The following is a 27822-nucleotide window of genomic DNA, read 5'->3' as shown; positions in this document are numbered from 1 at the left end:
ATATGACCCATAAACCAGTATACTGACAAACAAGCAAGTATGTTTTGTATGTACAATTTACAACAAGAACATCCAGAAAACAAGAACTTGGGCAAGAGGCCCGGGCAAGAGGAAGACCAAGGAATAGGTGGGCAGATGGGGGCCTAATGATGAAGTGCGCGGATGAAGTGCCCACAAGACATTGAAAATGGTAGAATCACCATGACCCAACTAGCTCCAACTCAACTCGCCCAAACAAGAAGATTACATTTTCTCACAACACTATGAAAGGCACCACTGGCGGACAAAAGTATATTATAAGGTGAGTAAATAGAGTAATCACACTGAATTCCTACATTGAGCTGAACAGGTGAATTGCTGCCTGATGGCCGGATGGGACATGCTTTCAATCACCAGTGGAAAGTGGGGCCGGACTGTGTCAGATTCAGTTTTCCATGCAGGGTAGAAACTTGAAATTATAATGAAATTATTTGGGTTTTTACGGCAATATTCCTTATACAACGAGTCAATCTGGTCTGTTCAGTGCAGTACTAGGAGCTACTAGGCCTACAGTTGCAGGTACTTGCCTACTATCTATACACCTATCCGACTTCGCCATTACTGCGGTGTCCCCGATGTAAAACTGCGGTGTCCCGAGGTCGGGGGTTCCATCCATTATTTATTGTGTGCTATACAGAATTGTACCCGGGAATTGTACACAACAGTGATATTCAATACACAATCATGAGTATTGAATTACGAATTAAATCTCCCGCTCTGGTACATCTGTGTTGCCGTCAATAGAGGGCCAAATACAGTAAACGCTTCTCGGATTGGTGTATTCGCCACTTGCACGGTTCCGCCATTATGCACTATGTGCGGGGAGAGCCTCGAACTGGCAGCATACATGAATGGGAATTGAACCAGTCATATAACATTCTGTGTAAGGTTACGTAATTCTTCCTTTCATGTATGTTGTCAGTTCGAGGCTTTCCTCGCATAGAGTGCATAATGGCGGAACCGTGCAAGTGGCGAATAGGCACTGATATTATTCCCCAGGCCTCAGTGCATTTTTGATCACATTGGCTTGCCATACAACTGGCGCTCCTCTGACGAAGGAATCGCTTACTATGTCAGCTTACTGCGAAAGTTTGTAAAATTGGACACTGTGACGGACTGTGTGACAATGAAGTGTTAGTGGTGCCGTGAAGTGACTTGAACGTTCTTTGGTCACTGTTCATTCATTTGGAAAATGGTAATCAAGTTCATGAGTTGTGCTTAATTCAGCATCTTTTGTGGAAAAAATACCGATTTTGTCATGTTTGTTTACGTTTGTCATGTTTGTTAAAGTTCCATTCATCACATCACAGTTCAATTAGATTTAATATGATAAGCTTTAGTTTACTCTGGTAGTGGCCATAATCCGTATTTACTTAAATTACTATTAAGGGCCAGACGTACATCATATAAATGCCAGAGACACTTTACATCCCGGGCTTTACATCAATTAAAAAGACTATAAAGTGGGAGCAAGGGGAGGGAATGCTTGAACGAACCAGTTGCCAGTAAGCTTATAAAAGTTGAAAGCACTTCAATCAATGAATGGTTGAACGATACAAAAGAGGGCATGGAGGGTGAGGTGGTCGAGCAGTTAAGGCATTTTTCTTCTTCTTCTGAAGTTCTGTGTTAAGTGCTGCTTCATTAAATGAAGTCGAGAGTCTCACGTTGTGTTGCACTGCTCGACCGGAAGAATACGGTGTGATTTACCGTTATGCTGGTTTCATACTACCCTGCCGCTAAGCGGCGTGGCGCACACGCATTGCAGACAAATGGACACAACAAAGGCTTGTCATTGGTTGAAACGCCCTGCCGCTTGCCGCAGCGGCAAGCGGCAGGAAAGTATGATGGGCGCTTTAGTCCGAATAATCAGTTGAGTCCCAGAACAAACATGAATGTGTTCTGGGTCTGAACTGTTTCCATTCGAAATCTTGATGGCAAATTGGACAAAAGAAGCACATTAGATGTACTTCACGGCTTTTTAATCCCCTACCGGTACCGTATTTCGTCAAATAGTCACCCGCGCCCCCCTCAAATAAACGCCCCCACCACTTTTTTCAAACAAGATGTTTCAAAAATGCCGATATTTCCATGCTATCTTGTATAGTAAGCTTACCACGCACATGGTCAATAATAGCGTCAATAATTGGCGAAAATCTGGATCAGAAACCCGGAAGTGAACCAAAAGTCAGCGTCAAAAGTTCATAGTTCGTCATTTTAGCGTGACTTTTAAGCTTACCTAATGATTTTAACGGGAATTGTCGTGCTAAAAATGACCTCTAATAAACGCCCCCCCTTGGGAAAATGTAACGCCGGGGCGTTTATTTGACTAAATACGGTATTCATGTTTAATACGTGAAGCACTCTATTGTGGACCATCCTTCTGATACTTGAGTGTTTGGACAACCAGAACAGTTTTGACAGGTCTTTTGTCTATCTCTCTGTTTGTAAACAGATGAGGATGTCAAAATAGTTATCCTCGTCGAATAGGAAAGTTACAGCATTAGTACGGCACTGATTTACCGTGAGAATTCTCTTCCTCCCAAAAAATTTAAATGCTCATATAAAGTTGGAAATCCTGCAATTGTGTAATTCAGTTACTTTTAAGGCTGTCAGTACGGTACTGTAACACGACTCAGTTTGGTTCAGTCAATATTGATCAGCATTTATTTACGAGGGTTCCCTTTAGGGCTCACATCCTGAATGGTGATGTGGTAAATCATGATCATCAACATAATATCATAACATCCCCCTTCTTTTACGAGTTTGTTCTTTTCCTCTTGGAAAGTTATTGTTCTCAATTTCTTTTAAATGAAATATCTCACCATCCCCTTTCTTTTAGATGTTTTTCTTTTCATAAAAGAGTCATTTTTCTCAAATTCCTGTGATCACTTAAAATTGTCCTGAAAGATTTCTTTCTTTCAGTTTCTTAAGAAAAGTAAATGTTTGGATCTCTCTTTTGAGATCAGATTAATTTGGATGGCTTATTCTTTTAATCTTGAAAAAGCCCTTGTTCTTTATTTCTTGTGATCACTTCACTATTAAATAAAGCAAATGTCTGTGACTGTCTTTTTTCTAATAGTCTCTTTTGTACTTAGACTATTTTCATTTTTGTGTGTTCAAAACTTTTAACTTTAACTCTGAAAAGTTTTAATATTGAAAAAGATCAACTTTTCCAAAACTTCTATAACTACTTGAACTTCAACTCAATTTTCAAAATTGTTGAAAGATTTCTTTTTTTTTCTTTCTTTTGGTTTAATCAAGTGCCAAAATTTGGTCAGGTTTAAACATAATCTTTCAAGTAGCTAGGACATCTGATCTTTCTTCCGGATTTGGTAGAGAGTTCTGGTTCATGTCCCTGTACTGGTCTTGGTTCTGGCATTGGTCTTGGTTCTGGCATTGGTCTTGGTTCTTGCTGCTGGTTTCTCTGGTTACCATGGTTACTGGTACTTGTCTTCATCTCTGGTCTCAAGTTCTGTTTTGGTGCCGTTGACTTTCTTGGTTTCTTTGTTGCATCTGAGTTCTTGGTTTTCTTGTTATCTTGCAAGTTCTTGTTCTTGTCTTGCTGTTGTCCATTTTGGGAATTGAAAGTCTCTTGTCTGCTTGTTGCAGCAGGCATAGTTTCTTGTCTTGTGTCTTGAGGTACCTTCTCTTTGTTTATCAAAGTTTCTGGTGGTGTTTCTGGAGTCTTTCTTAGATGGACTCTGTTTCTTCTATAAATTCCAGAGTCAGACTCGACTATGTAAGAACGTTCGTCTAGGCGTCGTGTGACTATGGCTTTCTGCCATGTCTTCTGTCCTTGGACAAGTGGTTTCATTCTGACAACTTGTCCTTCTTGCAGGGGAGACAAGTCTTTGGCATTCTTGTCATAATGTTCTGCTTGTTTCTTGATATGGGTTTTCATGTTGGCAGTCTCATCAATCACTCTTGGTTTCAGCAATGCTGCTGAGGTTGGCAGAAGTGTTCTGGTTCTTCTGTTCATAAGTCTTTGTGCAGGACTTGTATCGAGTCCTTGCGTTGGCGTATTTCGATGGTCTAGGAAGGCTATGTATGGGTCTGTTCCAGCCTTCTTGCTTTTAGTTAGTATGCGTTTGGCCGTTTTGACTGCAGACTCAGCCTTGCCATTGGCTTGGCTGTTTCCTGGACTACTGCAGAGGTGTTGAAGTCCCATGTACTCATGAATTGACGGAAGGTTTCAGAGGTGTATTGCGGACCGTTGTCGGATACCAGTTGGGTTGGGCTTCCGTACCTGGCGAACTGGGTCTTCAGTTTCTCTATCACTGTTGCGCTGGAGGTATCTGGTAGTGGATCGACTTCCCAGAAATTGCTGAAGTAGTCAACTGTGATTAAGTAGTCCTTGTTTTCCCATGAAAATAAGTCTGTACCCACTCTTTCCCATGCTCTGGTGGGCAAGTCATGGCTAGACAATGTCTCTTTCTGTTGGCTGGTTTCAAATGTGCGGCAGGTATCACATGATGCTATGTATTCTCTGATTTCCACTGATATACGCGGCCAAAACAGACATTCTCGCGCGCGTCTGAGACAGCCGTCTGTCCCAAGATGTGATGAGTGGATCTTTGTCAGCATTTCATTGCGTAGCTTTTGTGGTACCACCACACAGTTAGCCTTGAAGATCAGTCCGCCTTGTACGGACAGTTCATCACGGTAGTGGAAGTAGGGCGTGATTTGCTCAGGTAGTTGATTACGCTGTTCTGTCCACCCGTTGATGATTGTCTTTTCAGCATTTGTAGTGTCTCATCTGTTGCAGTTTCTTGTCTCAGCTGTTCTAGTCTCTCGTCCCGTATTGGTAGAAAACTCACCATGTTGATTTCTTCAAACTTTAGGCCTATGTTTTCTGTGTTGGGCAAGTACGCTCTAGACAGCGTATCAGCGAGGACCATAGTCTTACCCGGACTATACCGAATGTCATAATCATAACTTTGTAGTCTTAACAACATCCCTTGGAGACGTTTTGGTGCTTTCACCAGTGGCTTCTTTGCGATCATTTCAAGTGGTTTATGGTCGCTGATCACCTGTGTGAATCTACCAAGGGTATACTGATGGAAACGCTCAAATGCAAAGACTACCGCTAGCATCTCCTTTTCTATGGATGCGTATCGCGTCTCTGCATCGATGAGTACTCGACTACTGTATGCAATGGGTCTACCGTCTTGCAGGAGTGCGGCTCCCAAGCCTTTACCGCTAGCGTCACATTGAATCATGAGGTCTTTGCCTGGATCGTAATACGCTAACACTGGTGCTTCAGTGACCATCTTCTTGACTTTGTCAAGTGCGTCATCATGTACATGCATCCAGTGCCATGGCACTTCTGGTTTGACTAATTGTCTAAGTGGCTCAAGTGCTTCTGATAAGCTAGGAAGGAAACGGCTCAGGTAGTTCACGAATCCTACCAGTCTCTGAACATCATGTACATCTGTCGGTGTTGGCATGTTAGCGACTGCCGCGACCTTAGCTGGGTCTGCTTTCAGACCTGTATCTGATAGGAGATGGCCAAGAAATGGTATTTCTTTGGCTCTAAATATGGACTTCTCCTTGTTGAGTTGGATGTGTTGCTCAGTACAGCGCTTCAACAGCTGTTCTAGGTTAGCGTCGTGATTCTTGACTCTTGCTTCGTAGTCTTCACCGTTACCGTGAGACTACTAGGTCATCTCTGGCGATTTAAATAACACCGGTCAACCCTTCTAAGGCTTACATGAATGCGGTGTTGAAAAATCTCGGACGATGCGCAAGTACCGAAGGGTAAACGGCGCCATCTATAGCGTCCGAAAGGGCTGTTGAACGTGGTCAAGATGCTGGACTCATAGTCCAGTTGGATCTGCCAAAAGGCTGAGCTTAAGTCCAACTTTGAGAATACTTTGGCTTGTGCTAATTGCGGTAACACATCATCGATCACTGGAAGTTGATACCGAGGGCGTTTTAATGCCTTGTTAAGTGGCCTGGGATCAATACAGATTCGAAGATCACCGTTCTTCTTCTCGGCTACCACTAACTGGCTAACCCACTGAGTTGGTTCCTCAACTGGTACCAAGACTTCTGCTTCCACCAATTTATCAAGTTCATTTTTGACTTTGGGTTTGATTGCATGTGGAAGTCTGCGAGGAGGCAATATCTTTGGCTCAACGCTTGTGTCAGTTTGTAGGTGAACTTCACCGGGCAGACACCCTAGTGAATCATCAAACACTTTTGCATAGTTCTCTTCAGGTTTGAGGTCTACGCTGGTTTTGGGCTTATCAACTGCTGATATCTTAGGCCTATTGGAGTTCTCTTCATTTACTGTAATGAATCCCATGTGTTGGCTGGCTTTACTACCCAACAGCGGTGTAAGGTCCTCTTTGACGACCACTAACTCAACCGAATATTTCTTACTATTCTTGGGATTCAGTAGTTTCAGTCGGCATGTACCGAGTGCTTCACACGTGGCATTGTTCCACATTCTCAGTTTATTACCTGTAGGCCTAGGAACAATGTCTTTTTCATCCACAAATTTCTTGGGTATTGTGTTTACTTTGGCACCACTATCTACCTGAAATTTCACAACTTTGTCATGTGGTTTGATGAGCATTTCTGCAAAGATATCCTCAGTAGGCCTAACCCCATTAATTGTGTCATCCTCAGACTCATGCTTTATCACATTGATGTATTCGGTGCTTGTGTCCGAGTCTGAGTCATATTCATATGTAACGGTTCTCACTTTGGATTTAGTTTTACAGACTTTGGCATAATGGTTTTTTAACCCACAGTTATTGCAGGTGACCCCGTATGCCGGACACTTTGTTTTGTCCATTGTGTGGCTTTGCCCACAGTATTTACACTCTCTGGGATCATACTTAGGCCTACGTGTACTTTTGTCATTGACACTGTTTTCACTTTTCTTAGGCTTAATCTGTTTGCTCCTCTTTGGCTTTATGCCATGTATTTTAGCGGAGCTTTCAGTTTCAAATGCACTTAATTGTGACTCAGTTGTCTCGGCACTCTTACAAATATCTATGCATTTTTTCAGTGTGAGTGCTCTCTCTTGGAGAAGGCGTTTGGCGTGCATGCGGCGCTACTTAGGCCTACTACTATTCTGTCCCGTAACAATGTATCTTTTAGACAGGGGCAGAAGTTACATGTTTCCGCAAGTATGCGGAGGCCTGCAACATAATCATCAAATTTTTCTCCTTCTTTTTGGTCTCTTTTGTTGAACATATATCGCTCATACGTTTCGTTAATGTCACCAATAGCATACTGGTTAAATTTCTCAATTATAATTTCAAGCTTGAGTTTGTCAGCTTCCTGCGCGAAATCAAACCCGTTGTAAATTTCCAAGGCCTTTTGCCCAATCGTGTGCAGAAAAAGTGCAGTCTGATATTCCGGCGTTTGTGCTGTCAGATTGGCTATAATTGAATAATTTTGCCACATCTGGCGCCAGGTTTTCCATTTTTCCATGGATACCAACTGACCTGGGGCCTGTATACCGGCCACTGCTTTAAGCTTTGCTCCAGCACCGGCACCGGGCTGATCGCCATGTCCTGGATCATCATGTCCACCATTTTCATTGCCATGTGCGCCGCCGTCACCGGCTCCATTCTCACCTTCGTTGAGGGGCATCACGACAACGAATCCACAATAACACCGTTTAGAAACCTTCTTTACAACTGCGAGTATAAAACGCTTTTACCCGGACTTCATAAAGTTATATTAAAACGGCGAAAAAGTGAAAATCCCGAGCTGCCTACCATGTAACACGACTCAGTTTGGTTCAGTCAATATTGATCAGCATTTATTTACGAGGGTTCCCTTTAGGGCTCACATCCTGAATGGTGATGTGGTAAATCATGATCATCAACATAATATCATAACAGGTACTAAACGTTTAAATGCCTGGTAGCCGTTTAAACGTTTAGAAAAATTGCTAAACGTGTAAACATTAAAAAAATATTTTGGCCAAAAAAAGAAACTACTGTATGCAAAACAAGTCAACAATGGTTGATAACAAAGGCTGGAACCCTTTTAAAACAATCGAAATTATTTTAAAAAGTGCACACTAAATTTCAAATTTGATTTGTTGTCAGGTAAAACCCAGGTTTTGTTTCCAATACACTAACTTGAAATGCAATACACTAATTAGCGGCGATTGCTGTTTGCTGTGGATATATTTTACTGCATTTTATCCGTAACAATTTTTAAATCGTTCATCAAAATTGTGATATATTTAACTGTTTGAGAATTACAATAAAGGAACATGTATAGCCCATTCAGCTAAGATCCAGGTGCTTGTATAGAATATTAAATCACAAGTCTATAACACAATGCGTATGTAAACTTTCTTTATCTGTGTCAATAATAAAATATTGATTTCAATAGAATTGAATAATTAATGAATACATTTTGAGTTTGTACTTTACCACTGAGCGATCTAGCGATCGATTTCTAGCCAATCAGATAGGACTCCTTTTCTTGCATTCGGTGAAATACCAATCGCCCGTCGCTCACCAACGGAGTATGGAAAAATATTTATAATACAGGCTGTGTTGACACTGGGGGGTAAAATGAGTGTATACATTTCTTTAATAATTGTTGCTTTTATTCCTAGTAAACAGGGACACCATCATCAACATGCAAGTTCTTAACTGTTATCAACCAGCTTCTGACCCCGTGACCTTTGCCCCCAAACAAGAACCTCTTGTGATATTTTCAGCCGGTCACACATTGTGTGTTGCTACAACTCAACGCAATGTGGAGGTGTACGAGTTAGATGGAGAGCAATGCAGTTTAATTCAGACGTTCAGTACAGCAGGTCTGGTCAAACAAGGGGTGTTCAACTCTACAGGTAAGCTTTGACATCACCAGAGATTTACTTCCTTTATTGCCATGGTTGAGATTAAGGGGGTACTACACCCCTACCCAATTTTGTGACTATTTTTGCATTTTTCTCAAAAATATAGCGCATTGGTGACAAGTAAGATATGTATATTATAGGGGCAAGGACTACAACTACTGCACTGGAAATTGTATTTCAGCACAGACAACAGTTGTGGAGTTACAGTCAAAAATGAGGGAAAACCAATATTTGATCAATAAATCAACAACTACTATAGTACGTTTAAGGGACCCTTGGACTATGTTTGCCGGAAGAGAGGTAGGAGGTTAGATTTGAGGTGCATGTGCTTGGTTAGAAAGTTTATACTTGGCCTAGCACCTACGGACATGCGCAGACGTGTGACGATGTTAACCTTGCGTGCATGCTTCATACCTAATTCGTTTATTTACACACGCCACACGAGAAGCATATTCGAAAGGCTAGCTTCGGACGACGTCGCAGTAGATGTTGGTAGATGCAAGTATGAATACAACATCATCCAAGTCGTCGGTCGCAACACATAGTGGCGTACGTGAAGGACAAAATATGTTTCCGAGCAAACCGTTTTTGAAGGATATGCTACTAGTAACGGGGTCTATACTTCTCCACTGTTATCTCTCAGTTTCCGGTTCAATTTGAAACTGAAGTTTAAGGTTCAAACTATTAAACTGTGTCTTTAATAGTTAACAAGGAATAACTGTTATAGGATAATAGTTAGCTCTAAAGCTATACGCCACTATGTGAAACGAAAAATTTGGAAAATCACTCTACGCCACTATGTGTTGCGACCGACGAAGTGTATAATCTCTTATAATCTTTAGGTCCGAGAAGTACTAAAGTTTGTTAATGATGTTATACGTCAGTGGAGAATTATGCTATGCCACCGCATCCGCGGTAGGCATATATGATACAATGTCATCAAACACTCGGACAAGTATTCAGAATCAAAGGTCTTTTGACAGCAACGGTTGAGTACACATTCTCTAAACGCTGAATAAATAGACAGATTTGCACTTTTAGTTCAGGCCACGCACACAGAATATTTTGTTTACTCCCCGACAAGCATTACAAATGCAGGCGTGTATTAAACATGTTTAACGGCAACTTGTTCCCACAAAGTATTCTTCACACAATTGATATATCTCCCATGCCATTACAGTTGATATCAGACCCTTCATCAACCATCACACAGGTATTTCATATCTTTAAACATGGCAGCAAAAATATCTGTGACATTATTTCCAGCTTGAAAACTTTCTTTGAAAAAGAAAGGGTGGAGGGAAATCCCATTTTGTTTTAGACTATGTTTTCACTAATACAAGTTATAGGCCTATGATGTAAAGGTATTAAGGGCAGAGTAATGGGAGAGAACATGGACCTTTTCGAGCTTCATTATTTCTGAATTGTATGTCCAAAGTATATAAAACTATACATTTTTGGAAAGGAAATGAGTCAAGGAATCCCATGGTGACGTCAGATTTGTTCAAAAATCTCAAGTTTTTGAAAAAATCACAAAAATTCACTTTTTTGCCCCAATTTTTTTGTGACAACTTAGAAAAAAATCCGTTCGGAGTAAAAAAAGTTCAGTTAGCTTTTCATGAAGAAGAGACATGAACTTAGGGTAGGTTTTTTTATTTTTTTGAAATTCTTCTCTTTTTTTTTTTTTTAAAAAAAAAAACGTGAAAAAAGCCATTTTGTCACATTATTAAGCTAAAATTGCACATAATGGTGTATATTTTTGTTTAAAACAAATATTTTGAAAAAATGAAAAACCTTCCCTAGACTTTGATGTACTCTAAAGGATAGTGCAAAAAGTTTACCCTTTGCTTGCATATTTTTCGAAGTTATCTTGTCACAAAAATCGCAAGTAATATTGTCAAAAGTGAACTCTGAGAAATCGACGTTTTAGTAAAAAATGTCAAAATTATGCACAAAACGATCCTTAAATTTTAAAAGCGGTAAGACTTTCACACTTGTAAAAGCTGTATCTGGTGCAGGGTCTAAATATGCATCTTTTTGCACCAATGAATCTATAATCTCTGCTTTCAGTGCGCCAAATTTCAAAATAATTAAAAAATCTAAGTGGCATTTTGACTGCAAATTTTTGTTTTGTTTACACCACATTTGCTGGCGTTAACAACATACCGAATGCGCCTTTGACTGCGTTGGACATACGCGAGAGTTGCGCCACGTCCACGCTTGGTTTAATCGCTGCAGAATCACAATATTTTGCATTCGTGTATTTCTGACTCATTATTTCCGCCAATTTACTAAGCTGTCTTGAGCCATGTGACTTTTAGAGTTGAAAAGAGTGAAAGAAATCAAGCAAAAAGACGAATAAATATTAGCAAGTTGTATTTTATCAGTTTCAAGTGAAAGAATACATCTTAGTATTGATAAATATCAAAAAATCTTAAATTCGGTCGTGGACGAATGTGTCTTCCATTACTCTGGCCTTAAAAGAAAAGAAATTGGTATAATATTAATCAAATCAAGAAGAATATCAAAGAAATCATCCTACTCGCACATTACACTTGAGGCAGGCCTGTATTATGATTATAAGGCCTACAGTAAAAATACTTGTAAGATAATATGCTAGTTCCGCTAAACAAGAAACTTTTCGTGCTTGGCTGATCCTCACTTGATGAAGGTCATATTGATTTATCGTCTACAGAGATGCCTCCTCTCCAGGCCAATGGTATGTTCAAATCAATCGGTTGGACGTCCAAAGGTCCCGTAAACGTATTATAGCCTTGAGTTGCTGAATTTTCAGTCCAGTAGTTGTAGTCCTTGCCCATATACCATCACTTGAAAATATACAGATGTGGAAATGAGTCTCACTGACCAGTTGTAGTCCTACTAATGTAGGGCATATTGGGTGGCCTAGGGAAAACAGACCTTAATTGTAATACTATCCATGTGCTGAAGGTAAATTTACACCTACTCACTAGCGCCAATCTGGAGTTATGTAAGCTATCCACCAGTGGAGCTTCTGCGACCCCTATGCAGAACTTCCGATAGTAGATTATCTGCGCACGGTGGACGCAAGGAATCCACAGTCAGATTTTCTGCGCACGTGCACTGAAAATCCTCTCCGTATATAGTTCCGGTGGAGTAATTCTGCGCACGGTCGCAGGGAATCCATGGACGGATTTTTCGGCGCACATTCTCAGAAACTCCCCTCCGTATATAGCTCCGTGGAGTAATTCTCATGACGGTCGCAGGGAATCCACGGACGGACTTTTTCGGCGACGTGAGCAGAAACTCCCCTCCGTATAGAGCTCCGGTGGAGTAATTCTGCGCACGGTCGCAGGGAATTCACGGACGGATTTTCGGCGCACATTTTTAATCATCTCATGAATTGTTATGATTTAATATTATTAAATGGTATAAAGTAAGAAATATTATTTTAGGGCCTATATGTTTAGAGTCAGTTCTGCGCATCAAGTTTCATGTTTAAAAAACATGTGTAAAAAAATAACTTAGAAAGTAAGAAATATTAATATATGAGTCATTCCATATCAAATCAACCAATTTGCTGAAAATCGTGGCAGGTCACCCCCTCAGATTTTGCTGAAAATCATTTCTAGCATACCTCTATGGCAATAATGAACACATGGAAAAAATTAGCGCTCAACTCCAAGCGGTTTCGGAGATACGGCTTGTCAAAATTCCACCCAGACCCCCCCTTTTTGCTCTCGCGAGTCGCGTCGTTGAATTTGTCGCGTTTTGGAACACTCATATTTTGACTTTAGGAAAAAGATATTAAGCTGAAAATTGCTACCTGGCTACACCACTGTGCAGCTGAAACAATTTTATTCACATTTCCTTATACTCTATTTCATATAAGTTATGATCATACCTGATCATACATTATGCTGATAACATTAAACAAAGCATTAGCACTACCACAAAGCAGAGTAGGCCTATTCATGGTGTGGTTTGGCAACCCTTAAAATTTGACCTTCAAAAGTTTCACTTTAACTATAGGTTCTCCATAAAAACACAGAATACATGCTAATGTTGATCAATTAGTTGAATAAACAATAGATGTTAATTGAGACTCAGTACACCGGTCGATCTTACCGCTTCCGATGTTGATTAAGATACTTCTTGCATCGATCCCGAGATGCGGAAAAACCAATAGTCATTTTGTCCCACATAAATGAATAAATAACAAAACCCCGATCCCCGGTGGACTCACCCAAAAGGTGACGCCACACCATATGATCGCCCTTATCCTCCTTGGTCTCCGACTGACACAGACGTGCCTATCGATTGTTCATAGCACTGTGTATCAATTTCTCGACCAAAGGCGAGATATACGGTTGTAGTTTCACACCTTAGGTAAAACCAAACCGGTATTGTTCGGCTGAGGATAGTTTTGACGGCATTTTCTGGCGAAAAAGTGACAAAAAACGATCCAAAACTTAACTACATATCGTGCCTCCGTTTGTATACGGGACACACGAGCAATTCAAAATGGCCGCTCGTTGACGCCATTCATTTTGTTTCCCACGTAAAACAACCATTGCAGCCTGTAAGTTACAATAGATGTTTGTACATACACATTGTATTTCATGTACGGTAGGTTATTGTTGCTATGTTAGGGTGATTACTCTATCGTTATGTCTTCATTACCGCCCAATAAAGACGAAGTTAATCAGATATTCATACGGTGGGGATTGGTAGGGACCGTCTGACATTTTAGTAATAAAGTTAGCCAGTCCTTACTTTACCACTAACGTTAGCGACCAGCCTCCGTGCTCAGGTTTGCTTACTGGGCTTGAGTCGCGTGTTGGGGGGGTAGTGCCCCCTCCCTTTTCTCCTCGCTTCGCCTCGGCCCTGTCGGGCTTGCCCTTCCTGGTGACGGAGCGGGACCCACACCCGCTCTGTTTCACCCAGGGAGTGCTCACGATCTTCTAGATGTCTTTCTTTTGCTTAGGACTCTCCGAGTTCCAGCTTGACGATTGGGATAGGCTCCGCCATCGCCATAAGACGAAGAAGAAATCTACCAAGGGCACTGGTAAGGTCGACACGGTGGATTCTGCTGTGACAGCCCCTATGGGTCATGGCAGGTCTGCTTAAGGGGCTCCGGTCCCCGGACAAGCAGGCGGTTCCTTCGGGACTGCTAAGAAGCGTCCAAAGGCTCAGCAGCCAGCGTAAAGCACTGACTATACGCCGGAGCAAAGTAGCAGGCAGCAGAGCGGTAACCACCAGCGAAAACCCTAGCGGGTTTTGCAGCAGGAGGATACCAGTCGACACGGTAGATTCTGCTGTGACAGCCCCTATGGGTCATGGCAGGTCTGCTTAAGGGGGCTCCGGTCCCCGGACAAGCAGGCGGTTCCTTCGTCTGTTGCAGGCATATCTACGGGCTCAAACAGCCACAGTAGTAGCTAGCGACGGGCAGCATGCAAGGGTACCCGGGCTTGCCTGGGTTGAACCCTAGCATGCATGGGTTCAGCAGAGACGATACGCGGCTAACGCTGTGGGTGTAGTCTTAGCAGAACCAACTGGGGTTGTCACACGGCAGCGTTCCATGGCGGGACCGCCGAAAGTGATACCCTGGGCCCTAGAATAGCTGCTGACTGTCCACAGGGACTGGCTGGCGATTATTCAGGGGTTGGGCTCGCAGTCTCTCACGGGACAGCGACCCAGGTGCATTCGGTGGCAGCTACAAAGACGAGCTACGGCTTGACTTCAGTGGTAGCCGCTATGCACCCGCCCATAGCTGCCGTGAGTGGTCCGCCACACACAGCGACCTTGGGCGAAGCTCTAGAGGGTACAGTAAGTAGCTTGAACAGCCTAGCTGATCAACAACCCACTTATGTCCTCGAGAGCCAGCGGAGCGTGGGTGATCCATTACCGTCAATGGGTCAATTACCCTCTCTTGATCGATCACTGTCAAATCAACAGGGCATAGCTCCATTGATTGACGCTGCCTATTCAGGTGGCGAGGTGATTGATCGGGGTATGCACGCTCAGCTACCCGTGGTACTAGGCAAGCTCCCCTCTAGCCAAGGGACAGCCGGTATAGCGGGTACCCATACACGGCTTGATCCCTTGCGGGGAACGCAGTGAGGCATGGGTACAGTGGTACACAGCCGGAGCCCTCACGGGCACCTACGCTGGAACCACGCATACAGCGGTACACAACCGGAACCCTCACGGGTACCCATGCTAGTACCGCGCCGGTACCACGCCAGCACACAGCTTGATCCCCAAACAGGGAACGCAGTGTGGCGAGGGTACAGCGGTCCACAGTTGGGAACCTCACGGGTACCACGCTGATACCGCACCGGTACGCAGCACTCCGCTTTAGTCGCCACAGTCTCTGTGGCAACAAGGGGAGGCGGTGCTGGTACTGCAGTACCATGGGGTTACCCTGGTGGCGGATCCTTTCAGGGTCAGCTGCCGGCTGGGTATGCCCGTGGTACCCGCCGCAGGGTGTTTCTTCCACGGCCTAGCACCGTGGCAAGTGGCGGCTAGCGATGGCCACGCAGTACCAACATCAGCTGTTGACCAGGCCAGCCGGCATGGGGCTAACCCAGATCTTGATCAGGGTAGGCCCGGGCTGCTAGCGCTAGGACGACGGCTGCGAGAGCATGCGGACCCAGTGGTGCCATGGCGGATACCTCAGGGTCTTGCGGGAGTACTCCCTCTTCTGCTGGCAGGTAGTCGGCGAGCCACACAGTGGTTATGCCTTCTTACCCAATTCAGATGCCCGTCCTCAGTTACCGTCATCTTCGGAGCATGATACGGATACTGTGGGCGAGGGAAAGGAGTCGGAAGCTGAGTCCGGTAGTGACATCACTACAATCTCCTGCCCCCGCTGCCCCGCGAGGGGAGCAACAGCACTGATCTTCCTCCGGACACCCCTAAGGGGGGAGTCCATGGAGGAGGACTAGGGGATCCTTTCAGTAGGATGCTCAGCTGCTGCTTCCTCACAGGGGACGCCTGCACTCTCATTCCCGGCAAACCTCACGGGTAGATATCGTGGGGCTGTCGAGCTCAGTAGAGCTATGACGCCGCGTGCCTGCACGCCTCCTCTGCGTGTAACGCGGGAGGACCACGGGACCTACCTGAGGGGATCCGAGAGGGACCCAGATGTCGTCAAGCGTATCACGCCAGACAACATCTGAGCTCTTCCGAGGTGAGCCTATTAGCGGTGCTAACAGCTAGCCTCAACGAGAGCTCCATGGGCCTAGCCCATAGGGTGTCCACTCAGCGCCGGGGGGAGGGGCCTGCCACTCCAATCGCTCAACGCGATGGAAAGGCAGGGTCCTTTTTCTCTTTGGATGCTTCTGCGCTACGGTTGAGGACCGTGCAAAGAAGCTACCAACGGGAGCACTCTGAAGAGGTCGGAAACTGCCCTTACCATGGGTAGGAGCTCCGACTTCAGCAGGCCGTGCACCACCAACAGTACCCGAGCCCACTACCTCTGCAGCACCCATTTCTGGGAGGCGCAAGGGTAGCACAGGAACAGCTGGCAAGCCCCGAAGAAGAGCAAGGGCTCTTCCAAGGGAAGCTAGGCAGAACATTCCTGGGGGGCTCAGCGGTTTTTCCACAGGGGGATCTCCCAGTGGACGACCGCTTATGGCTTTCACCCAGAGGTGGGAAACCATCTCTTTGAGCGCCTGGGTATGGTCAGTGGTGAGTGGGGGTTACAGACTGGCAACCCAGTCTCCCCACATTCGCCTGCACATTTCAGAGGTCCACAGTAGTGCCGCCAGACGGCCCCAGCGCCGGGCACTACTGACAGGGATCACACAGCTTCTCACGAAGCGGGCGATTGTCCCGGTCTACCCCCGTTCTACGGGTGATCTTGGAGCCATTGGCTCCAAGGAAGACCGGCGACGGGAGCCCCATCCGGAACCGCAGGCTGTTGAACACGTTCTTCAGGCCCAAGAGGTTCAGAATGGGGACTCTCGCCTCGGTGCTAGCCTGCCCCATCAGGGGCATGGGAACAGCATCGCTAGATCTCTCGGACGCCTATCTGCATATGCCAATCGCCTCTCAAGATCGGAGGCATCTGCGCTTCTAGGTACAGGATCAAAATTACCAGTTTTGATACCGCCATCCGCCTGTCCATCTCTCCCAGGGTGTTTAACACTCTTGGTCAGAGCGGTGGCAGCGCACCTGAAGCACAGGGGTGTCAACATCAGTTGCTACCTGGACGTTTTGCTCATATACGGACGCACTCCACTGAAGACTACGGGTCTCATGGGGTTGATAGTCCGTAGGGTGCGGGACCCTGGATTTTTGATCAGCTCAAAAAGTCCAGCGTGGTCCCGACGCAGACACCACTATTTGTAGGGGCCCAGATCACCCTCACGGAGGGGTTCGCGGTGCTCTCACCCGAGCGGGTGACGAACATGGTGCGGTGTGCCTGACTCTTGGCCGAGTCTCGGGCAAAACCCGCTGTGGCATGGATGAAGGTGGTAGGCCTAATGGCCAGTATGGTAGACCTCGTACTGTACTGCCGTTTCTACGTTAGGCTTACCCAACTACACCTTCTAGCCTGCTTGCAGGCCCAGTCGTCACCCAATATCCCTCGCGGTTCCGTTGTCGGAGATCGCGCGAGAGGAACTCTGGTGGTGGACCCATCAGCCCAATTTGACCCAGGGTGTCAGGCTTCCTGCACCCCGGTATGTCACGTAGTGACGACCATAGCGCCAAAACGGGCTGGGGGTCCACATCCACGGAGACTCCGCCTCGGGCCTATGGGGCCATAGAGACAGAGTTTCACATCAACCTCCCTCGCTTACGAGGAGGTGATCGTGGAATCACATACCGTTGTCCTGACGGATAACACAACCGTGGTAGCCTACCCCAACAGACAAGGGGACTCCGGGCCACCACGATTGAGCCTGCATGCACGACACCTGATAGGGTGGTGCAAGTTCAGGCAGATTACGATGAGAGCGATACACATCGCGGGCGTCACCAGCATCCTCGCGCACAATCTGTCACGAGGAAGGGTGTCGGGACCAGCAGAATGGTCCCTTGTTCGCAGGTCGCTCAGACGATCTTCAAGGGATGTACCACCCTCGAAAGATCTGTTCGCATCTCATCGCAATCATCCACTGCCGTGTACTGCTCAAGGGTCGCGGACCCCCCAGCATTCACCGTGGACGCTCTGTCCATAGACTGGGGAGGGATGACAGCTTATGCAGTCCCTCCGATCTCACTACTCATGAGGGTGGTGGCCAAGATCGGGTGGGAAGACTGCATTGTCATTCTGCTAGCGGCAAGGCCGCTGGCACTCCCCGAGGTACCAGATCTACTCCGGATGCCCGGAGCGGAGGTACCCAGTCTATCACTAGAGCACCTGCAGTTAGCTGCATGGCCCTTACCAGGGAACACGCAGCGGAGGGATACTTTTCATCAGAAGCTGTTTTTCTCATCGCGGGGCTAGACGGAAGTCTACCCTCCGTGACGTATAGCCAGAGTCTGGCTCCATACTACGCTTGGTGCAATGAGACAAATAGCTCTCCCGCTAGAGCCTCTGTGCTGCTCGTTCCGGAGCTTCTGACAGGAAAGTTCCCAGCAAGACTTCAGCGGGCCACTGGGGCCAGCTATAAGTCAGCTGTCCTCTCCATTCACCGAGGTTTGAGACGGGTCGACTATCATAGCCGATGGTTACCTTATTAGTCTCACGCCTCGACGGTATGTTCAACGCAGTGTCTACCAAAAAGGAAAGTGATCCTCCTAAGGGATCCCAACACAGTCTTAGATTACTTTAAGGGTCACCCTTTTGACCTTCCGTCAAAAGCGACGCTTAAATACGTAACTCTCAACGGCGGTGCTGAGTTGCACACGGTCTCGAGGTTAGCTTCCGTGTTCACAAACACTGGAGCGACACTGTTTCGGCGCTCTGTTCTCGTGACTACGAACGGCGCGGTGCATACCGACATTCGCCCCTCTCCAATCCCCAGGGTTGGGCAAGGTTCGCTGAAGCCAAAGATAGGCTGGGGTGTCCGATAAGGCGCTGCAGCACTATTTCTTCCGAACACAAGCCTTGCGAGGGACTCACGACCGCATTCATCACCCTTACAGAGCCTTTCGGTCCAGCCGCTGTCGCAATGGCTGGTCCAGGTGTTGGTGGGGTCCGGGGGCTCGCGAAGGTTTCGCGTCCCACGACCCACTCGACACGAGCTATCTCATCATCTTGGGTATACCGCTCGGTTGTCCCTTGAGGAGATCTAGCAGGCGGTGTCCCGGAAGCCACCTTCGCCTTCTCTACGATACTTCCGTTTACGTTAGTAATCAGAGACGGGCGGAGGTTTACCGGGACATTGTTCGGCGATCATAATACGGTGGTGTACGGGTACCAGGTTTTCAGACTATACAGAATACTCAGCATGGTAAGAACCAGTGTCGCTATTCTTAACCACCAAACTTATTAAGTAAGGAGGTTTATGTCTGTGATCGCGTGGTCTTTTTGTTTCCCGACCGCTGGGGGAAAATATTTTCTGACCTCGCGAAAACCATCGTTACCCGCTCCCGATCCCTGATCAGATGCTGACCAATCTTGTACCTCCATCCGTCGGTTACTTGCTAGATCGATCTTTCAGATGTTGATGCAAGAAGTATCTTAATCAACATCGGAACGGTAAGATCGACCGGTGTACTGAGTCTAGTCCCAAACAGAAATGTTTGGTAGACTCATAACCGGTCGCGATCTTACCTTTCCGATGTTGATTATCCCGGACCCCGCCACCCCTACAAGTTTGGTCCGGTAGGGGATCCCAAGTCGGATAAGGGACGATCATATGGTGTGACGTCACCTTTTGGGTGAGTCCACCGGGGATCGGGGTTTTTGTTATTTATTCATTTATGTGGGACAAAATGACTATTGGTTTTTCCGCATCTCGGATCGATGCAAGAAGTATCTTAATCAACATCGGAAAGGTAAGATCGCACCGGTTATGAGTCTACCAAACATTTCTGTTTGGGACTAGTTTCTACTGTGTCATGTAATAGTTGCTTCTACTGTGTCATGTAATTTGAGACTACAGGCATAATATCCTCACACCGATGACAGGATAGAAGGCCTAATTCAGGCTATGTCAACATTAGTGTATGTATTGTGTTGGCGTTAGCATGCAGGTGCGTTGCCACTGCCTTTGCCCTGCCTTTGAAACTAATTAACATAATTTGACACCCTTAACGTAAACAAAAACAAAATTGGACGTTTTATTGGGGTGCGGACAACTTTGCTCTACGAAACGCAAAAATCCATTTTCCGAAATAATGTAAAACGTAGAAGTTTTTAGCCTTACAAATTCGCCAAACTCAGTAATTTATTATAGATATTATTTTTCCAAGGATTTTAAAGGTTATTAATGGATTGACGAATTTCCCAGTAGGCGCTAATGATACGGCCTATTTCACCAGAGGCGGTAAAGATAAGACGGCTTATTACACAATAGGTGGGATATAGATGAGATGAGATTAGGCCAACTGCAAAGTATCTAAATAATATCAGGAATAATCCGATTCCGCGGTAATTGTTAATTAGTCATTGAACCAAAAGATCAAAGGTGTGTCGTGATGAGAAGATTCATGAAAATTGTTAATTAGCCATTGAATCAATAGATCAATGATGCCGGGATGAGAAACCCCGCTGTTTTGCAGCATTGAAAATAATTTTAAGAGGTATAATGATGATTTTTTAAACATGTTTTTTAAACATGAAACTTGATGCGCAGAACTGACTCTAAACATATAGGCCCTAAAATAATATTTCTTACTTTATACCATTTAATAATATTAAATCATAACAATTCATGAGATGATTAAAAGCGTGCGCCGAAAATCCGTCGTGGATTCCCTGCGATCCGGCGCAGAATTACTCCACCGGAGCTATATACGGAGGGAGTTTCTGCAAGACGTCGCGCGAAAAGTCCGTCCGTGGATTCCCTGCGACCATGCGCAGAATTACTCCACCGAACTATATACGGAGGGGATTTTCAGTGCACGTGCGCAGAAAATCCGACTGTGGATTCCTTTCGTCCACCGTGCGCAGATAATCATGATACTTGATGCGCAGAACTGACTCTAAACATATAGGCCTAAATAATATTACTTACTTTCTACCATAATAGTAATAAATCATAACAATTCCTGAAATGATTAAATCGATGCGCCGAAAATCCGTCAGTGGATTCCCTGCGACCCGTCGCGCAGAATTAATCCACGGAGCTATATACGGAGGGGAGTTTCTGCGATAATGCGCCGAAAAGTCCGACTGTGGATTCCCTGCACTGCGTCAGAAAAAACTCCACCGTTCTGACTCTAAAATATATAATATTTCTTACTTTCCAAGTTATTTTTTTAAACATGTTTTTTAAACATGAAACTTGATGCGCAGAACTGACTCTAAACATATAGGCCCTAAAATAATATTTCTTACTTTATACCATTTAATAATATTAAATCATAACAATTCATGAGATGATTAAAAGCGATGCGCCGAAAGTCCGTCATTGGATTCCCTGCGACCGGCGCAGAATTACTCCACCGGAGCTATATACGGAGGGGAGTTTCTGCGCGCGTCGAAAAAATCCGTCGTGGATTCCCTGCGACCGTCATCGCGCAGAATTACTCCACCGGAGCTATATACGGAGGGAGTTTCTGAGCATGTGCGCCGAAAATCCGTCCGTGGATTACCTGCGACCGTGCGCAGAATTACTCCACCGGAACTATATACGGAGGGGATTTTCAGTGCATGTGCGCAGAAAATCCGACTGTGGATTCCTTGCGTCCACCGTGCGCAGATAATCCACTATCGGATGTTCTGCGTAGGGGTCGCAGAAGCTCCACTGGTGGATCATGTACATACATGCAATCTGGCTTGAAATGTGTGTGGGGGGATAACCGACCAAAATATTTTTAAAGTGGCTGAAAAAAAAATGGGTCATTTTGCCAAAAGGAGGAGGCACCCCCCCTGGATTTAGGCCCATGCACCTACTCCCTCTCAATTCTCGCAAGATAAGTTTGTGAGAATCAAGTTAGATTCCAGCAAAGTGTGATGAAATGGGCTATTCCAGTTGAAATCCAAACACTCACTATGAAAGACATGACTTTAGTCTCCTACACAGGGGGTATAGATGTCAAATGGAGTCACCTATTATAGGTATCCCCTTTTAGAAATTCACACTCCCTGTGTGGAAGATTAAGGCAAAGTCTTCCACAAGGGGAGTATGGATTTCAACTGAAATTTCCCAATTGAGCCCCTGGCTGTCATGTCCTATTGTTCGTAATGAAAAGTTCCATTTATTTTCCAATCACAGGTGATTACATCGCTGTACTTGAAGTCCGTGAGCGAAACCAAGCTGCCAATGTACGCATCTATTCCAACTGGCAGAACTGTCTCTCTACAGATAGTCCTGTGAAAGCTCGCATTGCAGGGCAAGCACCAAGCAGTAGCACATGGGATTTACTGCATCCACATCCATTTGAGCTGATAGAGTTGCCATTGAGAACATCGCCAAAATGTCTAAATTGTTGTCTGCTTACTGGCAATGTGGTGGTTGGATTGAGTAATTCATTGGCTGTCTTCAAGTTTGTTATTCACAATAAAGGTAGGTGTAAAACTTTGGGTCATGGAGGGGGCTTAGAATTGTCCATTTGACAGACTTTGTAAAAAGTGTCCTTTATTTTGAGAACATCACCAAAATGTGTGAATTGTTGTCTGCTTACTGGCAATGTGGTGGTTGGATTGAGTAATTCATTGGCTGTCTTCAAGTTATCATAATAAAGGTAGTGTGTGTAAAACTTGACGTCATGATGGGGGCCTGGAATTAGGATCTCAACAGACTTTGAAAAAGTGTCTGTTTTAAACAACACCACCAAAATGTCTGAATTGTCCTTTGCTTACTGGCAATGTGGTGGTTGGATTGAGTAATTCATTGGCTGTTTTCAAGTTTGTTATTCATAATAAAGGTAAGTGGAATACTTTGGGTTATGACAGGGCTTTAAATTGGGCAATTGACAGAGTTTGTGAAAAGTGTCCGTTTAGAACATCACCAAAATGTCTGAATTGCTGTCTGCTTACTGGCAATGTGGTGGTTGGATTGAGTAATTCAGTGGCTGTTTTCAAGTTTGTTATAACTTGGCATCATGATGGGGGTCTGGAATTAGGATCTCAACAGACTTTGAAAAAGTGTCTGTTTTAAACACCACCACCAAAATGTCTAAATTGTCCTTTGCTTACTGGCAATGTGGTGGTTGGATTGAGTAATTCATTGGCTGTCTTCAAGTTTGTTATTCACAATAAAGGTAGGTGTAAAACTTGATGTCATGATGGGGGATGGAATTGGCCATTTGACAGACTTTGTTTAAAGTGTCCTTTACTTTGAGAACATCACCAAAATGTGTGAATTGTTGTCTGCTTACTGGCAATGTGGGGGTTGGATTGAGTAATTCATTGGCTGTCTTCAAGTTTGTTATTCATAATAAAGGTAGGTGTAAAACTTTGGGTCATGGAGGGGGCTTAGAATTGGCCATTTGACAGACTTTGTAAAAAGTGTCCTTTATTTTGAGAACATCACCAAAATGTCTGAATTGTTGTCTGCTTACTGGCAATGTGGTGGTTGGATTGAGTAATTCATTGGCTGTCTTCAAGTTTGTTATTCACAATAAAGGTAGGTGTAAAACTTTGGGTCATGGAGGGGGCTTAGAATTGGCCATTTGACAGACTTTGTAAAAAGTGTCCTTTGTTTTGAGAACATCACCAAAATGTCTGAATTGTTGTCTGCGTACTGGCAATGTGGTGGTTGGATTGAGTAATTCATTGGCTGTCTTCAAGTTTGTTATTCACAATAAAGGTAGGTGTAAAACTTTGGGTCATGGAGGGGCTTAGAATTGGCCATTTGACAGACTTTGTAAAAGTGTCCTTTATTTTGAGAACATCACCAAAATGTCTGAATTGTTGTCTGCTTACTGGCAATGTGGTGGTTGGATTGAGTAATTCATTGGCTGTCTTCAAGTTTGTTATTCACAATAAAGGTAGGTGTAAAACTTTGGGTCATGGAGGGGCTTAGAATTGGCCATTTGACAGACTTTGTAAAAAGTGTCCTTTATTTTGAGAACATCACCAAAATGTCTGAATTGTTGTCTGCTTACTGGTAATGTGGTGGTTGGATTGAGTAATTCATTGGCTGTCTTCAAGTTTGTTATTCACAATAAAGGTAGGTGTAAAACTTTGGGTCATGGAGGGGCTTAGAATTGGCCATTTGACAGACTTTGTAAAAAGTGTCCTTTATTTTGAGAACATCACCAAAATGTCTGAATTGTTGTCTGCTTACTGGTAATGTGGTGGTTGGATTGAGTAATTCATTGGCTGTCTTCAAGTTTGTTATTCACAATAAAGGTAGGTGTAAAACTTTGGGTCATGGAGGGCTCTTAGAATTGGCCATTTGACAGACTTTGTAAAAAGTGTCCTTTATTTTGAGAACATCACCAAAATGTGTGAATTGTTGTCTGCTTACTGGCAATGTGGGGGTTGGATTGAGTAATTCATTGGCGGTCTTCAAATTTGTTATTCATAATAAAGGTAGGTGTAAAACTTTGGGTCATGGAGGGGGCTTAGAATTGGCCATTTGACAGACTTTGTAAAAAGTGTCCTTTATTTTGAGAACATCACCAAAATGTCTGAATTGTTGTCTGCTTACTGGCAATGTGGTGGTTGGATTGAGTAATTCATTGGCGGTCTTCAAGTTTGTTATTCACAATAAAGGTAGGTGTAAAACTTTGGGTCATGGAGGGGCTTAGAATTGGCCATTTGACAGACTTTGTAAAAGTGTCCTTTATTTTGAGAACATCACCAAAATGTCTGAATTGTTGTCTGCTTACTGGCAATGTGGTGGTTGGATTGAGTAATTCATTGGCTGTCTTCAAGTTTGTTATTCACAATAAAGGTAGGTGTTAAACTTTGGGTCATGGAGGGGGCTTAGAATTGGCCATTTGACAGACTTTGTAAAAAGTGTCCTTTATTTTGAGAACATCACCAAAATGTCTGAATTGTTGTCTGCTTACTGGCAATGTGGTGGTTGGATTGAGTAATTCATTGGCTGTCTTCAAGTTTGTTATTCACAATAAAGGTAGGTGTAAAACTTTGGGTCATGGAGGGGCTTAGAATTGGCCATTTGACAGACTTTGTAAAAAGTGTCCTTTATTTTGAGAACATCACCAAAATGTCTGAATTGTTGTCTGCTTACTGGCAATGTGGTGGTTGGATTGAGTAATTCATTGGCTGTCTTCAAGTTTGTTATTCACAATAAAGGTAGGTGTAAAACTTTGGGTCATGGAGGGGCTTAGAATTGGCCATTTGACAGACTTTGTAAAAGTGTCCTTTATTTTGAGAACATCACCAAAATGTCTGAATTGTTGTCTGCGTACTGGCAATGTGGTGGTTGGATTGAGTAATTCATTGGCTGTCTTCAAGTTTGTTATTCACAATAAAGGTAGGTGTAAAACTTTGGGTCATGGAGGGGCTTAGAATTGGCCATTTGACAGACTTTGTAAAAAGTGTCCTTTATTTTGAGAACATCACCAAAATGTCTGAATTGTTGTCTGCTTACTGGCAATGTGGTGGTTGGATTGAGTAATTCATTGGCTGTCTTCAAGTTTGTTATTCACAATAAAGGTAGGTGTAAAACTTTGGGTCATGGAGGGGCTTAGAATTGGCCATTTGACAGACTTTGTAAAAAGTGTCCTTTATTTTGAGAACATCACCAAAATGTCTGAATTGTTGTCTGCTTACTGGTAATGTGGTGGTTGGATTGAGTAATTCATTGGCTGTCTTCAAGTTTGTTATTCACAATAAAGGTAGGTGTAAAACTTTGGGTCATGGAGGGGGTTTAGAATTGGCCATTTGACAGACTTTGTAAAAAGTGTCCTTTATTTTGAGAACATCACCAAAATGTCTGAATTGTTGTCTGCTTACTGGCAATGTGGTGGTTGGATTGAGTAATTCATTGGCTGTCTTCAAGTTTGTTATTCACAATAAAGGTAGGTGTAAAACTTTGGGTCATGGAGGGGGCTTAGAATTGGCCATTTGACAGACTTTGTAAAAAGTGTCCTTTATTTTGAGAACATCACCAAAATGTCTGAATTGTTGTCTGCTTACTGGCAATGTGGTGGTTGGATTGAGTAATTCATTGGCTGTCTTCAAGTTTGTTATTCACAATAAAGGTAGGTGTAAAACTTTGGGTCATGGAGGGGGCTTAGAATTGGCCATTTGACAGACTTTGTAAAAAGTGTCCTTTATTTTGAGAACATCACCAAAATGTCTGAATTGTTGTCTGCTTACTGGCAATGTGGTGGTTGGATTGAGTAATTCATTGGCTGTCTTCAAGTTTGTTATTCACAATAAAGGTAGGTGTAAAACTTTGGGTCATGGAGGGGGCTTAGAATTGGCCATTTGACAGACTTTGTAAAAGTGTCCTTTATTTTGAGAACATCACCAAAATGTCTGAATTGTTGTCTGCGTACTGGCAATGTGGTGGTTGGATTGAGTAATTCATTGGCTGTCTTCAAGTTTGTTATTCACAATAAAGGTAGGTGTAAAACTTTGGGTCATGGAGGGGGCTTAGAATTGGCCATTTGACAGACTTTGTAAAAAGTGTCCTTTATTTTGAGAACATCACCAAAATGTCTGAATTGTTGTCTGCTTACTGGCAATGTGGTGGTTGGATTGAGTAATTCATTGGCTGTCTTCAAGTTTGTTATTCACAATAAAGGTAGGTGTAAAACTTTGGGTCATGGAGGGGGCTTAGAATTGGCCATTTGACAGACTTTGTAAAAAGTGTCCTTTATTTTGAGAACATCACCAAAATGTCTGAATTGTTGTCTGCTTACTGGTAATGTGGTGGTTGGATTGAGTAATTCATTGGCTGTCTTCAAGTTTGTTATTCACAATAAAGGTAGGTGTAAAACTTTGGGTCATGGAGGGAGCTTAGAATTGGCCATTTGACAGACTTTGTAAAAAGTGTCCTTTATTTTGAGAACATCACCAAAATGTCTGAATTGTTGTCTGCTTACTGGCAATGTGGTGGTTGGATTGAGTAATTCATTGGCTGTCTTCAAGTTTGTTATTCACAATAAAGGTAGGTGTAAAACTTTGGGTCATGGAGGGGCTTAGAATTGGCCATTTGACAGACTTTGTAAAAAGTGTCCTTTATTTTGAGAACATCACCAAAATGTCTGAATTGTTGTCTGCTTACTGGCAATGTGGTGGTTGGATTGAGTAATTCATTGGCGGTCTTCAAGTTTGTTATTCACAATAAAGGTAGGTGTAAAACTTTGGGTCATGGAGGGGGCTTAGAATTGGCCATTTGACAGACATACCCTCATTTCAAGTTTTCTGTTTCGGGAGCTCTATTGTTCAGAAACGAAAACGCAAGGGATTAAGTAGGATGGTGTGTAAGTTGACTTCATTGTTACGTTTGGGGCATCTTGCTTTTCATTTGAAGAGGTAATAATAGGTGCTGGCAATCACACTTATGTCTGTCAATAAAGGTTGGATAAGTCAATTATATGCAACACTGGCGTCTCAAGTGGGCAATCTTACTCACTCTTACTTACATCAGGTCCGAACTCAAATTTGGTGGCATTATGGTCCATATTACTATGACATTTAAAAAAAGGACCCCTGCCTCTTCTCCTCTCGCTTTCTTCTCTTTCTAGTCTGTCTGTCTCCCCCCTCCCCAACTCTCACCTGTGCCATCTTTTGAATTATGTGGATATCTGAATTATATTGGATGTTGTATTTCCTTTACCCTTCTCCCCCTCTCACTGTTTTAGCAGTAGGCCTAAAATCAAAATAAATGGAATAAACTCCTCCCTGCTCTGCTCGTCCCCTCTTTTCTCTCGATCTCCTCTCCTCCTCTCCTCTCCTCTCCTCTCCTCTCCTC

General features: G+C 44.0%; 1 protein-coding gene across 1 annotated transcript; it reads left to right on the top strand.

The window, feature by feature from the left end:
• The first annotated feature begins 1127 nt into the window (after positions 1–1127).
• Positions 1128–22538, top strand: LOC140167565 (BLOC-2 complex member HPS3-like). The gene is made up of 3 exons (XM_072190866.1): positions 1128–1234; positions 8633–8869; positions 22198–22538. The coding sequence occupies exons 2-3, from the start codon at positions 8656–8658 to the stop codon at positions 22536–22538; spliced, it is 555 nt and encodes a 184-aa protein (XP_072046967.1). The 5' UTR covers positions 1128–1234; positions 8633–8655.
• Positions 22539–27822: the final 5284 nt, after the last annotated feature.

This window comes from Amphiura filiformis, chromosome 13 (genome assembly GCF_039555335.1).
Source record: "Amphiura filiformis chromosome 13, Afil_fr2py, whole genome shotgun sequence".
Classification (NCBI taxonomy): domain Eukaryota; kingdom Metazoa; phylum Echinodermata; class Ophiuroidea; order Amphilepidida; family Amphiuridae; genus Amphiura; species Amphiura filiformis.
This window is presented reverse-complemented; position numbering and strand designations above follow the sequence as displayed.

What these genes read in the sequence shown, in the direction of transcription:
- LOC140167565 (XM_072190866.1), top strand. Translation starts at nt 8,656, where the DNA reads ATGCAAGTTCTTAACTGTTATCAACCAGCTTCTGACCCCGTGACCTTT. An exon ending in AGGGGTGTTCAACTCTACAG is followed by an intron (nt 8,870 to 22,197) that starts GTAAGCTTTGAC and finishes TTCCAATCACAG; the next exon opens with GTGATTACATCGCTGTACTT.